The sequence below is a fragment of the Ranitomeya imitator genome, chromosome 1 (assembly GCF_032444005.1).
Source record: "Ranitomeya imitator isolate aRanImi1 chromosome 1, aRanImi1.pri, whole genome shotgun sequence".
NCBI classification, from domain to species: domain Eukaryota; kingdom Metazoa; phylum Chordata; class Amphibia; order Anura; family Dendrobatidae; genus Ranitomeya; species Ranitomeya imitator.
Window position 1 is genome coordinate 71,635,010 of NC_091282.1, and position 16,691 is coordinate 71,651,700.

The 16,691-nt window shown below is 42.1% G+C and overlaps 1 protein-coding gene across 1 annotated transcript in view; it reads left to right on the forward strand.

The window, feature by feature from the left end:
- UBAP1 (ubiquitin associated protein 1) overlaps positions 1-12,013 on the forward strand; it is a 51,627-nt gene extending 39,614 nt beyond the window's left edge. Inside the window, exons 5-7 of the mRNA XM_069747767.1 lie at positions 556-756; positions 7,932-8,033; positions 10,467-12,013. Coding sequence (XP_069603868.1) covers positions 556-756; positions 7,932-8,033; positions 10,467-10,607 — 444 coding nt within the window. The 3' untranslated portion in view covers positions 10,608-12,013. The remainder of the gene's footprint in view (positions 1-555; positions 757-7,931; positions 8,034-10,466) is intronic.
- Positions 12,014-16,691: the final 4,678 nt, after the last annotated feature.

Genomic DNA, 16,691 nt, shown 5'->3' on the forward strand with positions numbered 1-16,691 from the left:
GCTATAAGAATCTGTATATAATTACTTTTACCACTAATGACCTTTTTTTCATTTCGCCATCTCCTTATCTCATTATTCACTTTGAAAAATCACTAAAATGCATCTTGCTGAAGGCAAGAAGGACTGTTAGCTCACCAAGGGATCAGATTAAAGCTGCCTCTTGAAGTTTATGCAGTATTTTTGGAGGGGGAGGAGCAGCAGAGTGAGAGAGACCCACATATATGATGCTGCGGCTTTCTAGTAAGTGTTGATCTCGGCTGTTCTGAGCATTGTAGCTGGGAATCCAGTTTTGGGCTAGGTAATTGCCTTCTTGCTGCTGCTTCTGAACACGTGTTCAGAGAGCAGGATTCCCTTTGTGTGTCTTGGGTATAGGGGACATTATAGCGGCTAGTCTCCACTCACTTAGATATGGGGGTATTGATGAAAAGTACTGGACACAAGTCATACAGCAGCCAGTTAGGTTTATTCTTCATATACACATGGCAGGTGCTTTACATGATTGTGAAAAATAAAATGTAATTGTGTTTTCTTAGATTTTCTATCTCTCATTCACAGACGTCGGCTTATCAGGTCTCAGTGTCCAAAGTGCCCAATAGTGTAACAAATGTGAGGCGGCTCAGTGTCCCGGGCTACGAGGAGCTTCTTCAGGCACTCTCCAGCAGCGAGCGGCAATGTGCCGAGACCATAGTCAGTATGGGCTATTCCTATGAACACGTGATGAGAGCCATGCAGAAGCAAGGACAGAACGTGGAGCAGGTGAGCGAGCACATGGGGAGGAGGAGACTTTAATTTATGCAGGATGTGCCATCCTGCTGGAGAACTTGGTCTAAATAGGAGGTATTGCAGCAAGAATGACTCAAAGGGAAACTGCCAGTAGGTTTTTGCTTCCTCATCTGAGAGCAGCGTAACAGAGAGAGAGAGAGAGAGACCCTGATTCCAGTGATGTATCACTTGGGTTACTGGGTGAGCAGTGGTGACAGTTCTTAGATGTAGCAGAGCTCAGAAAGCTGTCCCTGCCCACACCCCTGATTACCAGTTTCTGTGTGCATTTGTCTGTTGGCAGTAAGCTGCTAATTAGTGCTGGGGGCGAAGTTGGACCCAGAATCAAATAGGCACCTAGTCCAGCGGTGATAATATTGGTATGCAGGGATTTTCATGTCTGAACGGTTTTATATTAAGTTTGTGGTGCTGATTAACCCCTTTCTGACATATGACGTACTATCCCGTCGAGGTGGGGTGGGCCCGTATGACCACTGACGGGATAGTACGTCATACGCTCACGGCCGGGTGTCAGCTGACTATCGCAGCTGACATCCGGCACTATGTGTCAGGAGCGGTCACGGACCGCCCCCGGCACATTAACCCCCGGCACACTGCGATCAAACGATCAAATGATCGCAGTGTGCCGGCGGTATAGGGAATCATCGCGCAGGGAGGGGACTCCCTGCGGGCTTCACTGAGACCCTCGGAGCAACGCGATGTGATCGCGTTGCTCCGAGGGTCTCTTACCACCTCCTCCCTGCAGCAGGCCCGGATGCAAGATGGCCGCGGCATCCGGGTCCTGCAGGGAGGTGGCTTCACTGCGCATGCTCAGAGCAGGCGCCGGGAAGCCTGGAGAAGTGCACGTCAGATCGCTGATCTGACACAGTGCACAGCAAAGTGTCAGATCAGCGATCTTCCACTATAACATGATGACCCCCGCACCCCCACGGGGCAATGTTATAGTGTAAAAAAAAAAAATTCACATGTGTGAAAACAATTTAAAAAAAATTCCTCCCCCCCCCCAAAAAAAAAAAAAATTATTGTTCCTATAAATACATTTCTTTATCTAAATAAAAAAAAAAACTATAAAAGTACACACATTTAGTGTCGCCGCGTCCGTAACGAACCCATCTATAAAACTGTATCACTAGTTAACCCCTTCAGTGAACAATGTGAAAGAGGCAAAAAACAACGCTTTATTCTCATACCGCCAAACAAAAAGTGGAATAACATGAGATCAAAAAGACAGATATAAATAACCATGGTACCACTGAAAACGTCATCTTGTTCCGCAAAAAACGAGCCGCCACACAGCATCATCAGCAAAAAAATAAAAGTTATAGTCCTCAGAATAAAGCGATGCAAAATAATTTTTTCTATAAAATGGTTATCGTATAAAAGCACCAAAACATAAAAAAACGATATAAATGAGGTATCGCTGTAATCGTACTGACCCGAAGAATAAAACTGCTTTATCAATTTTACCAAACGCGGAACGGTATAAACACCCCCCAAAAGAAATTCATGAATAGCTGGTTTTTGGTCATTCTGCCTCACAAAAATCGGAATAAAAAGCGAACAAAAAATGTCACGTGCCTGAAAATGTTACCAATAAAAACGTCAACTTGTCCTGCAAAGAACAAGACCTCACATGACTCTGTGGACCCAAATATGGAAAAATTATAGCCCTCAAAATGTGGTAACGCAAAAAATATTTTTTGCAATAAAAAGCGTCTTTCAGTGTGTGACGGCTGCCAATCATAAAAATCCGCAAAAAACCCGCTATAAAAGTAAATCAAACCCCCCTTCATCACCCCCTTAGTTAGGGAAAAATTTAAAAAATGTAAAAAATTTATTTATTTCCATTTTCCCATTAGGGTTAGGGTTAAGGCTACAGTTAGGGTTGGGGCTAAAGTTAGGGTTAGGATTACATTTACGGTTGGGATTAGGGTTAGGGGTGTGTCTGGGTTAGGGGTGTGGTTAGGGTTACCGTTGGGATTAGGGTTAGGGTTACCGTTGGGATTAGGGTTTGTTATAATTGGGGTGTTTCCACTGTTTAGGCACATCAGGGGCTCTCCAAACGCGACATGGCGTCCGATCTCAATTCCAGCTAATTCTGCGTTGAAAAAGTAAAACGGCGCTCCTTCCCTTCCGAGCTCTCCCGTGTGCTCAAACAGTGGTTTACCCCAACATATGGGGTATCAGCGTACTCAGGACAAATTGGACAACAACTTTTGGGGTCCAATTTCTTCTCTTACCCTTGGGAAAATACATAACTGGGGGCTAAAAAATAATTTTTGTGGGAAAAAATGTTTTTTAAATTTTCTCGGCTCTGCGTGAAACACTTGGGGCTTCAAAGCTCTCGCAACACATCTAGATGAGTTCCTTAGGGGGTCTAGTTTCCAATATGGGGTCACTTGTGGGGGGTTTCTACTGTTTGGGTACATCAGGGACTCTGCAAACGCAATGTGACGCCTACAGACCATTCCATCTAAGGCTACTTTCACACTAGCGTTAACTGCAATCCGTCACAATGCGTCGTTTTGCAGAAAAAACACATCCTCCAAAAGTGCTTGCAGGATGCGTTTTTTCCCCATAGACTTGTATTGACGACGGATTGCCACACGTCGCATCCGTCGTGCGACGTATGCGTCGTGCTTTGGCGGACCGTCGGGAGCAAAAAACGCTACATGTAACGTTTTTTGCTCCTGACGGACCGCTTTTTCCGACCGCGCATGCGCGGCCGCAACTCCGCCCCCACCTCCCCACACCTCACAATGGGGCAGCGGATGCGCCGGAGAAATGCATCCGCTGCCTCCGTTGTGCAGTGCGTTAAACGCTAGTGTCGGAATCTCTGCCCGACGCATTGCGACGGGGAGATTCCGACGCTAGTGTGAAAGTAGCCTAAGTCTGCATTCCAAATGGCGCTCCTTCCCTTCCGAGCCCTACCATACGCTCAAACGGTGGTCCCCCCTTCCCCCCCATATATGGGGTATCAGCGTACTCAGGACAAATTGGACAACTTTTGGGGTCCAATTTCTTCTCTTACCCTTGGGAAAATATAAAATTGGGGGCGAAAAGATCATTTTTGTGAAAAAATATGATTTTTTATTTTTACGGCTCTGCATTATAAACTTCTGTGAATCACTTAACGGGTCAAAGTGCTCACCACACATCTAGATAAGTTCCTTAGGGGGTCTACTTTCCAAAATGGTGTCACTTGTGGGGGGTTTCAATGTTTAGGCACATCAAGGGCTCTCCAAACACAACATGGCGTCCCATCTCAATTGCAGTCAATTTTGCATTGAAAAGTCAAATGGCGCTCTTTCGCTTCCGAGCTCTGTCATGCGCCCAAACAGTGGTTTACCCTCACATATGGGGTATCAGCATACTCAGGACAAATTGTACAACAACTTTTGGGGTCCATTTTCTCCTGTTACCCTTGGTAAAATAAAACAAATTGGAGCTGAAGTAAAAATTTTTGTGAAAAAAAGTTAAATGTTCATTTTTATTTAAACATTCCAAAAATTCCTGTGAAACACCTGAAGGGTTAATAAACTTCTTGAATGTGGTTTTGAGCTCCTTGAGGGGTGCAGTTTTTAGAGTGGTGTCACACTTGGTTATTTTCTATCACATAGACCCCTCAAAATGACTTCAAATGAGATGTGGTCCCTAAAAAAAAAAAAAAAAAGTTTTGTAAAAATGAGAAATTGCTGGTCAACTTTTAACCCTTATAATTCCCTAACAAAAAAAATATGGTTCCAAAATTGTGCTGATGTAAAGTAGACATGTGGGAAATGTTACTTATTAAGTATTTTGTGGAACATATCTCTGTGATTTAATTGCATACAAATTCAAAGTTGGAAAATTGCTAAATTTTCGCCAAATTTCTGTTTTTTTCACAAATAAATGCAGGTAGCATCAAATAAATTTTACCACTATCATGAAGTACAGTATGTCACGAGAAAACGTTATCAGAATCACTGGGACCCGTTGAAGCGTTCCAGAGATATAACCTCATAAAGGGACAGTGGTCAGAATTGTAAAAATTGGCCCGGTCATTAACGTGCAAACCACGCTTGGGGGGTAAAGGGGTTAAGAATATGACTTCAGTTTTTCCAGATTGGATCTAGTTTCTGACATATTTAATAGCTAATTTCAGTAGAATTCTGACTTTAAAAAGTCGCTTTATAGCACTGTAAGCTACAAATTGAAATACAGAAAATTATATGGGATACTTCTTCACCTAAGACCCTGTTATAGACTCAAAAGACCAAAAACTATTATATTTATTACACACAAGTCACATTGGGGGAATACGTAATTTTCATTACCGTATTTTTCGGACTATAAGATGCACTTTTTTCCTCCCAAAATGTGGAGGAAAATGGGGGGTGCGTCTCATAGTCCGGATATATTGGCTCTGGCTGTGGTGGGGAGGGGAGGTGGGGGAGCGGTTATCGGAGGAGCAGCGGGTCACAGAGGCAGGAGCCAGCGGCCCCGGCTAACTCCTGTGCCCGCAGCTAAAGAGAAATGCATATACACTGCATACCACACCCATGGGGGTGGAGGGCAATCAATATTCATTCCTTCCTTCCCTTCCCTCCCCTCCCCTTGCTGGTATGATTGGCCCCATCAGAAAAGTAACAAAAAAAAAAAAATCTTTACTCTTACCTTACCTTATTCTGAATATTTCTCTTAAGTATCCGCACACATGGCCGCCAGCAGCAGCAGGAAGCAGGCGGCTGACAGTGCGCGCTACTGAAGAGGAATGGATACTGACCGCATTCTCTGAACACCCGGTGAGTATTCCAGCAGCTGTCCTCTGCTTGTGAGCAGTGCATGATGTCCATGCCATGCGCTGCTTACAAGCATTAAGCAGCTGCTGGCAGCGGAGCAGGATTTTTTTTTAAATCTTTTCTGATGAGGCCATGGATACCAGAAACGGGATGGGGCCAATCAATAATCCCGGGGACGGGATGAGGCCAATCAATCAATCATCCCAGGGAAGGGATGGGGCCAATCAATCATCCCAGGGACGGGATGGGGCCAATCAATCATTCCAGGATGAGGGGGACCATATTTACCAGGATAGGTGATCTTAAGTACAGAATTGACCAAATTTTTTGCTTCAGTTTTTTTGTTTTCCTAATTTCATCCTCTAAAACCTAGGTGCGTCTTATGATCCGGTGCGTCTTATAGTCCGAAAAATATGGTAATTATCTCAAATTAAACCAATTCAGCAAAAGTAATGGGATTTTTTTAAGTCAGCGCCCTCAAAATATCCTAAATTAATTCCAAAAAACCTTGGCACTGGGAAAATATTTTTTTCTGTACTGTAGATCTATATAATCTCCTGCTGCTAAAACACTCATTGTATTGACACAACAGAACACAGCCTAATAAGAGACACATTGCTGAAATCAGTGTCTCAGCCCTTATGCTGCCCTGTAATTAAATGGCACAAACCTGCTGACAGATTCCCTTTTAAACTGTGAAGTTTCTCTGACTGACATCCATTGTGGCAGCAGACACTCGATCTTGTGAAATGGGTGATGTCTTTTCACGTTGCTATAACACAGGTCTCCTCTTACAGTCACAGGATTAACCATTTCTGTCTGAGCTTTTACAGCGTTTTAAACATTGGTCTAAACGACGGCACCAAAATTTGGTAAATCTTCTGCCATTGTCAAGGCCCCACTCACTATAGTCCATCTGCCTCCGTACTCCAAATATGATCTCACTATTGCTACGGTCAGACGGCCGTATGTTCTCTCTTTTGAGAGAATCTGGTGGATTATGCTTGTGACACTCCAATCAGAATGTGACCCGGTGTCGGCATAGTGCGATCCTATACTCTCGGATGAGAGGAGAAGACTGAGAACAAAATTTCTCCATCTTAAATCCGGCTGCAGTCAGATGTCATCAGTGTGTATTCCAATGCTTTCCACATCCATAGACTTGAATGGGACAATGAAAAGAACTGTACATCAGCACTGCCTCATAGAATATAATCTATATACATAATTGTCTAAGGGGTACTTCCGTCTGTCTGTCCTTCTGTCACGGTTATTCGTTCGCTGATTGGTCTCGGCAGCTGCCTGTCATGGCTGCCGCAACCAATCAGCGACGGCCACAGTCCGATTAGTCCCTCCCCTACTTCCCTGCACTCACTACCCGGCGCCCGCTCCATAATCCCCTCCACTCACCGCTCACACAGGTTTAATGGCAGCGGTAACGGCCCGCGGTGTAACGCGCTCCGTTACCGCTGCTATTAACCCTGTGTGTCCCCAACTATTTACTATTGATGCTGCCTATGCAGCATCAATAGTAAAAATAGGTCATGTTAAAAATAATAAAAAAAAAAACAAAAAACCTGCTATACTCACCCTCCGCCGCCTTTCTCGCTCCTCACCACGCTCCCGGGACCACTCCATTGCAAGCGGCAGCTTCCGGTCCCATCCCAGGGCTGGTGTGCGACAAGGACCTGCCGTGACGTCACGGTCATGTGGCCGCGACGTCATCATAGGTCCTGCTCACACCAGCCCTGGGACCGGAAGCTGCCGCTTGCAATGGAACGATCCCAGGAGCGGGAAAGGCGGCGGATGGTAAGTATATAGCAGGACTTCAACGGGCTATAGGTGAGTATATGTTTATATACTACGTGACTCTGTGCTGGCCAATATACTATGTGGCTCTGCTATATACTACGTGGCTGGGCAATATACCGTACTACGTGGGCTGTGCTATATACTACGTGACTGGGCAATATACTACGTGGGCTGGGCAATATACTACGTGGGCTGGGCAATATACTACGTGGGCTGGGCAATATACTACGAGGACATGCATATTCTAGAATACCTGATGCATTAGAATCGGGCCACCATCTAGTGATATAATAATAAGGCTGTCGGTAATACCCAGGGAGGTCTGGTTAGAGTTATCTATGGCAGGACTGTTCCAGGGGGAAGAGACCCCTCTCCGGACTAGTCCTTTCTCAGCATATAGAACATTGCGGAATAAAACTATGCTTTATGGTGACTTCAGCTATTACTTCACCTGAGCCTTGTGATAAGTGAAGTTGTGAATTATGCAGGTTTTATTGCTTACCAGATCACATTCTGGTGGATTATATTGATGTTGACAATTTATGTATTTTATGGCAGGTGCTGGAGTACTTGTTCATCCACTCCCAACTGTGTGAAAAGGGTTTTGATCCATTGCTGGTGGATGAGGCTCTAGAGATGCATCAGTGTTCAGAGGAGAAGGTATGTGTCCAGCTTTTAGTTCTACGGTCCTGTTATTTTTCCTGCCTGACATTACTGCTGTTAAAATAAACTCATCTGAATCATACCGCCCTGTAATATAAGCATCGTCTACAAAGCATCGGATATAGGTGTGCTCATTCAGGTATATCCTGCCATTTATCACAATCACTTTGATGACTCAAATGTGATCCAGTCAGAAAACAAGACAAAGATGTTCCCTGCCATATCTGTACTGTTTTGTTTTTTTTTCCAACCTGCAGGCCCTTATTTTACTAGTATACAGGTCCTTCTCAAAAAATTAGCATATAGTGTTAAATTTCATTATTTACCATAATGTAATGATTACAATTAAACTTTCATATATTATAGATTCATTATCCACCAACTGAAATTTGTCAGGTCTTTTATTGTTTTAATACTGATGATTTTGGCATACAACTCCTGATAACCCAAAAAACCTGCCTCAATAAATTAGCATATTTCACCCATCCAATCAAATAAAAGTGTTTTTTAATAACAAACAAAAAAAACATCAAATATTAATGTTCAGTTATGCACTCAATACTTGGTCGGGAATCCTTTGGCAGAAATGACTGCTTCAATGCGGCGTGACATGGAGGCAATCAGCCTGTGACACTGCTGAGATGTTATGGAGGCCCAGGATGCTTCAATAGCGGCCTTAAGCTCATCCAGAGTGTTGGGTCTTGCGTTTCTCAACTTTCTCTTCACAATATCCCACAGATTCTCTATGGGGTTCAGGTCAGGAGAGTTGGCAGGCCAATTGAGCACAGTAATACCATGGTCAGTAAACCATTTACCAGTGGTTTTGGCACTGTGAGCAGGTGCCAGGTCGTGCTGAAAAATGAAATCTTCATCTCCATAAAGCATTTCAGCCGATGGAAGCATGAAGTGCTCCAAAATCTCCTGATAGCTAGCTGCATTGACCCTGCCCTTGATGAAACACAGTGGACCAACACCAGCAGCTGACATGGCACCCCACACCATCACTGACTGTGGGTACTTGACACTGGACTTCAGGCATTTTGGCATTTCCTTCTCCCCAGTCTTCCTCCAGACTCTGGCACCTTGATTTCCGAATGACATGCAAAATTTGCTTTCATCAGAAAAAAGTACTTGGGACCACTTAGCAACAGTCCAGTGCTGCTTCTCTGTAGCCCAGGTCAGGCGCCTCTGCCGCTGTTTATGGTTCAAAAGTGGCTTTACCTGGGGAATGTGGCACCTGTAGCCCATTTCCTGCACACGCCTGTGCACGGTGGCTCTGGATGTTTCCACACCAGACTCAGTCCACTGCTTCCTCAGGTTCCCCAAGGTCTGGAATCGGTCCTTCTCCACAATCTTCCTCAGGGTCCGGTCTCCTCTTCTCGTTGTACAGCGTTTTCTGCCACATTGTTTCCTTCCAACAGACTTACCATTGAGGTGCCTTGATACAGCACTCTGGGAACAGCCTATTTGTTGAGAAATTTCTTTCTGGGTCTTACCCTCTTGCTTGAGGGTGTCAATGATGGCCTTCTTGACATCTGTCAGGTTCCTAGTCTTACCCATGATGGGGGTTTTGAGTAATGAACCAGGCAGGGAGTTTATAAAAGCCTCAGGTATCTTTTGCATGTGTTTAGAGTTAATTAGTTGATTCAGAAGATTAGGGTAATAGGTCGTTTAGAGAACCTTTTCTTGATATGCTAATTTATTGAGACAGGTTTTTTGGGTTATCAGGAGTTGTATGCCAAAATCATCAGTATTAAAACAATAAAAGACCTGACAAATTTCAGTTGGTGGATAATGAATCTATAATATATGAAAGTTTAATTGTAATCATTACATTATGGTAAATAATTAAATTTAACACTATATGCTAATTTTTTGAGAAGGACCTGTATTTCCCTCCCCTACAGACAAGAATGTCCGCTATATACAAGAATATAACTACTGTAATACTGCCCCCTATGTACAAGAATATAACTACTATAATACTGCCCCTATGTACAAGAATATAACTACTATAATACTGCTCTGTATGTACAAGAATATAACTACTATAATACTGCCTCCTATGTACAAGAATATAACTACTATAATACTGCTCCTATGTACAAGAATATAACTACTATAATACTGCCCCTATGTACAAGAATATCACTACTATAATACTGCTCCTATGTACAAGAATATAACTACTATAATACTGCTCTTATGTACAAGAATATAACTACTATAATACTGCTCCTATGTACAAGAATATAACTACTATAATACTGCCTCCTATGTACAAGAATATAACTACTATAATACTGCCTCCTATGTACAAGAATATAACTACTATAATACTGCTCCTATGTACAAGAATATAACTACTACAATATGTAATGTAACAATATCTTTATGTAAACATTGGTTTTCTCTTTTCTTTCTCCCCAGACGATGGTATTTCTTCAGTTGATGAGTAAATTTAAAGAGATGGGTTTTGAACAGAAGGAGATAAAGGAAGTTTTGTTACTACATAACAACGATCAGGACAAGGCATTGGAAGAGCTAATGGCACGCGCCGGCCCAAGCTGAATCCCTGTCCCCACCGCTATCACTATAGGCTCTTAACAAATGCTGGGATAGGAGAATCCTACGACAAGCTTTCCGTTCAGAGGAGTGCAAGGAGCGCGCAGCCAGACCTGCTGCGTCCTATCATGTTATAATGTGTTCTACTCAGTTTTTTTCCTTTTCACATAAAAAAAAAACGCCAGCTACAGAAATATCCTAAGAAGTGCCCTTTCACACCCAAACCTTCACCCCATCCGAGGAATGAGGAGGTTCCTGAACCTTTATATGCACGGCATATGTCATTTCTATTTCTTTGCAGTGTAAAAGGGAACTGAGAAGAATTGATGTGTGAAGCTGCTGATGCTTATACTGGAATACGGACAGATGTACCCTGATATGGCAAATATTAGTGCAGTTATTATTATTATTTTTTTTTTTTTGTAATAGTTAGTGCTACACTGGTCATGAAATACTCGTGGGAGCGTAAGAGTAATATTCAGACTAACCTGTTCTCTCTCATCCACTGGCTCGGCCCTGATTCGAGCGGCTGCTTGGTGGTGGTTACAGTTTAGCACTTGTAAAGCTGTGACTGATTATCGGGATTGTTTATATGCTATAAGTTATTTAGTTTTCAGAGCTTTATTTGTGCAGCAAAGGACATTATTCACCCACCTGCTCTCAAAGGACCCAAAATTTGTAAGGTGTTAACGTAAAACAGGTTGATGCGTTGTCTGGTTCTAGCAGCTATTGAGCTGCGCAAGGAAAGCAGGTTGTAGGCCATTAATGTTACTTTGTTTCCCCCCAAACATGGTTAATTTTGGTTGAGTTAACAATGTTGGTTATTGGTGTGGAAAAGACAGAAAAAATGCACATAAGGTGTTGGACTGGTTGAGCTATCCTGCTGCAAAATGGGGATCACAAATGATCATTAGCGAAAGTAACGGAGAAAAGGACGAACCTCTGGGGACGTCTAAAGGTTAGAAGAACAATTTGCCACCGGCTCTCCAACTATTGCAGAACTACGTCAGCTCTCATCATGCCATGACTGCTTATGGTTTCAGGGCCTTGTTGGATTTGGAATTTGGCCAGTAGCTGGTGACTATTGGCACATGGTAAGTTTCCATGAACAAGCTTGGGGTCTGATGGCCCCTGCAGCCCAGTAGCTGCTACACCCAGATGTAAAGTTAGCACCACCTGTCCACGTGAACCAAGTTTCTTTAAGCACTTTGTTCTCCCCGCTTCTGTTCCTTCCCAGAATTATATCTAGTATTTCAAATCATCTTTTTGATAGTACAAAGTGTATTATGTTGTACATTGTTTAAAGATAAAAGAAAGAACTTGTAAATCTTAAGTCTTGATGAATATATAAGTAATTTGCTAAATATTTTCTTTCTCCCTACAGAGGTACTAATAAAACTCTAAAAGAACAATCATTGTGCGCTTAATTTATCCTTGAATTTGTCCTGCTCCCCTTCCCCACCTAACACCTGGTGTTGAGAGGCCGGGTAGGACAGCTGCCAGTGCAACTGCCTAATGTCTGGCAGGAAATTGTCACGCATGTGGATCGTGGACCCTCCTTGGAGGAGCGTCGCTAAGCAGCCACTTAGTTTTCGCTACAGCTCCCGATGGTGGCGTTATGTAGGCTTGAGCGTCAGGTGACCAACAGGTATCACTCCCAAGGGCAGTCCCAGGTACTTTCCTATAAATTTATCAGTAAGGTTGTTGACTTCCTGTTTAAAGTCCATATTTGTACAATTTTTGTGGAGGTGAATAAATTTTCCTCTATGGATATTGAGTAGCCAATGTGGCAAATGACAGCTGTTTAAGGCAATATAACTATTGCTGTCAGTCGGTTTGAAAGTGCAGATTTTATTTTCGCGGATAAAAATCATTAAGTTTTAAAAAAAAAAATAATGAAATAATAATAATTAAGGCATTCCCTACTAATGGTAGATGTGAATTGTAGATAAAAAAAAATCATTTATTTATAGAATCTAAAAACTGGTATATAGAGAGGGAGTCCCCTGTCCAAATAAAAAAAAAAAATACATTATCTATAAAACGTTACCAGGTTAGCGCACAGCTCGCCCTGAGGGTATATGTGCAGGTGTTCCCACAGGCCGACATAGGTTATCGTAACTGGGGGCAAACCTGGTCCCCATGGCTGTGCCCCACTGCTGTAAATAATAATCATTACCATATTTTAAAAAATTGTGTGAGTATAAAATTCATACAATCTCCAATAAAATTTACTTGGTCAATAGGGATTTGTTTACAAGGATTCAAGAAAAACATTGAGGCTTCACATCTTTTTTGTGTTCAATTACCGAATAAAGTGAGGCATCGTGTTAGGTTAATTTGACGTATGTCTTCAGTGACTCCTATTCATGAATTGGATGGAAATTAGATTTATTTTTGAGGTTGGTGTGAGAGAAAGCTGAAGTAAATGTAGTACCTTGAATAATTGGATTTTTGATAAAAAGTTTGCGCATGAATTATTTGACTTCAATAATCGCGTGGAACATATTAAACTTATTAGTTTGGCTGAATTTCAGACCTTTCTCGAGGAAGGTGGCTTCCTCCTTGTTCAGGGAATATTGACTAAGGTTACATTTTTGTTTTAATCTTTTTGAGGAGTTTCCCTCCTTTAGACCCCCTTTTTCGTTTCTTCGGCTATTTGTGACAGGGTTCCTTTTTTGGGAGTTGTTCATATTTCTACCTGTAGATGTTGGGGTGTGTGTGTGTGTGGAGCCCTTGCTTGTAGTGGTTTTCCCATTAGTTTTGCGACGTTTTGTCTGGTGTGAGATTTAGTTAAATCTGTGAGTACCTCACTATCTACCACTCTGGCCGTACTACCAGTTTGTGAATGGGATTGTGGAGATTCCTCTTAAGTTGGCTAATGGTTGAAATCTATTAGTTCTTGCGGTAGGTACTTCAGCTCCAGATATTGTTAGACCGGATGCGTACCAGAGGGCTATGAGGAGTATTGGCAAGATCAGTGGAAGAGTAATAGATGGAGAATACATTTTCTTCCACACTGTTGGTGCAGTTAATTTCATCAATAACGCCTTCTCTCCTTTCCATGCATGACATCCTAGTGTCAAGGGTTATGTTGTTCCTTCCAAATTTTCGATGTTTTTTTTTGCTATAATCTTTAATTTTAATCCGATGTTGTATGCTTTTGGAAAGGTGGCTAATCTCTGGATGATGCTTGTATGGTTTTATTTCTTCAAATTTTAAAATTTGGTTGCTCAGTACTAATGGTTTGTTTGATTTTTTTCACTTAATTTGTTTTTTCATTTACTTATAATAAATGAGATTACTTGTCTGGAAAAACTTTTAAGAAGGGAGTCCCATTCTTCAAGGGTTTTTGTCACCTGTATCCCCAGACAAGGAATTTTCGATAAATCCTTTAGGTATTAGTCAGTAGCCAAATAACGTTCTAGGGATGCACCTTCCCATAGGTCACGCATTTCTTTAATAGTTGTTCCAAGGTTTTTAAATTTAGAATTGCTTGCTGGACCTGAGACTTAAAGGGAAACTTGTCACCAGGTTTCGCTGATAAGAGAGGCCATCACCTTTCAGGACTGATGTACAGCATTCTATAATGCTGTATCTGCCCCCAGTATAATAGACCTTAGACCAGGAATAGGACAGACATTTAGAGGACATTTCATAACGTTCCCAAATTCTTATGAAAAACAAATATTCCCCACAAACTGCATTGAACTTCTGTGCCCAGTTTATTATATACACTGCTCAAAAAAATAAAGGGAACACTGAAACAGAATATAACTCCAAGTAAATCAAACTTCTGTGAAATCAAACTGTCCACTTAGGAAGCGACACTGTTTGACAATCAATTTCACATGCTGTTGTGCAACTGGAATAGATAACAGATGGAAATTATTGGCAATTAAATTGGGCACAGAAGTTCAATGCAGTTTGTGGGGAATTTTTTTTTTTTTCATAAGAATTTGGGAACGTTATGAAATGTCCTCTAAATGTCTGTCCTGTTCCTGATCTAAGGTCTTGACTTTTAGCTGAGATGAATCTGTGCTGCAGTTTATGTTCATGATAAGTAGTGAAGCTCCTCCTCTACAGATAAGGGGGAAAAAAAAAATAAACACACAGGGAAGGAAAAGCCTGTATTCATCTCAGAATTTCTGGAGTGAACAGGAAAGCAGAATTAAAAAAGGTAAGTACTTCCTAAAGCATATCTAAACTTTCAATAAACTGTGCATAAATCAATAGTCCAGTATATGCTGTCTCTGTATGCTTGATGTTTTAGTTTGTTTTTCCTCTAAGCTCATGTTCGGAGAAATTAGCTGCTCTGATGACATATACACTATATATAGAATATGAGGGGAAAAAATGTTTTCTAACATCACAAATTCGGAAATACAGTAACAGGATTGATGAGGACACATATATATTTGTGTGTGTGTGTATCTGGAATGTGATTCAGCACAAACATGCTCCCCCCTCACCCCTCCCCTCTTTATAGACTGTGAAGAAACATGATGTGAAGCATTTAAGGTACCGTCACACATAGCGACGCTGCAGCGATACCGACAATGATCCGGATCGCTGCAGCGTCGCTGTTAGGTCGCTGGAGAGCTGTCACACAGACCGCTCTCCAGCGACCAACGATCCCGAGGTCCCCGGTAACTAGGGTAAACATCGGGTAACTAAGCGCAGGGCCGCGCTTAGTAACCCGATGTTTACCCTGGTTACCATCCTAAAAGTAAAAAAAACAAACACTACATACTTGCCTACAGCCGTCTGTCCTCCAGCGCTGTGCTCTGCACTCCTCCTGTACTGTCTGTGTGAGCACAGCGGCCGGAAAGCAGAGCGGTGACGTCACCGCTCTGCTTTCCGGCTGACCGACGCTCACAGACAGTACAGGAGGAGAGCAGAGCACAGCGCTGGAGGACAGACGGCTGTAGGTAAGTATGTACTGTTTGTTTTTTTTTTTACTTTTAGGATGGTAACCAGGGTAAACATCGGGTTACTAAGTGCGGCCCTGCGCTTAGTTACCCGATGTTTACCCTGGTTACCAGTGAAGACATCGCTGAATCGGTGTCACACACGCCGATTCAGCGATGTCTGCGGGGAGTCCAGCGACGAAACAAAGTTCTGGACTTTCTTCCCCGACCAGCGACAGCACAGCAGGGGCCTGATCGCTGCTGCCTGTCACACTGGACGATATCGCTAGCGAGGACACTGCAACGTCACGGATCGCTAGCGATATCGTCTAGTGTGACGGTACCTTTAGTGAGCTGTACCCTGAGGCAAGCCTTGACATTGAAAGTTCAGAGTAACGCTATAAAACACATTTTACAAACTTTATACTTATCTGTCCTATTGATTTATGCAAAAATTGTTTTATTTCTATCCTAAATTATGCAGTGCATGATTCCCTATTCTTGCAAGAATTACAATATACTTTATTTTTTTATAGGACAAAATTTTGAGAGCGAATTTACATAATTACAAAATGTCTAAGAAGCATCTTATGAGGTCAGCTGTATTTGAGAATTTTACAGTGACTCAAGATAATAAACATTTTGTGTGTTAGTGTATAAGTGACCCAGATGACAACAAATGCTGTGATGCCAAAATCAGTTCATACTCGGGCAGTGGTAAAAATGCTTCTTTAAAGAAGTTGTCCACTACTATAAAGTTTTTTGTTTTTTTTTCATAAATCTTGCTATTATGTGCCACTGAAAACATCTACTGTGTTTATTTTAGCAATATTACCTGTTATCATGCTGTAGCAGCACATCTTCAGTGCTGGATTCAGCTCTCATGAGGTTAAACGACAACTTCCTTATTGTGCCCTAATACTACAAGTTCCATGATGCTTTGTACTGCCACTAAGCCCGAACCTAGCACACCCACTCCAAAAACACACCCAAACCCCTCCCTCCTCTCTCTTCAAAAAGATTTGTGGTGTCATTTCTGTCCAACTCCTCTTTTACATTTGTCCAACCCACACTCCATTACACAGATAGATAGATGATAGAAAGATAGATAGATATTAGATAGATAGATGTTAGATAGATAATAGATTTATAGCTAATAGATAGATAATAGATAGACAGA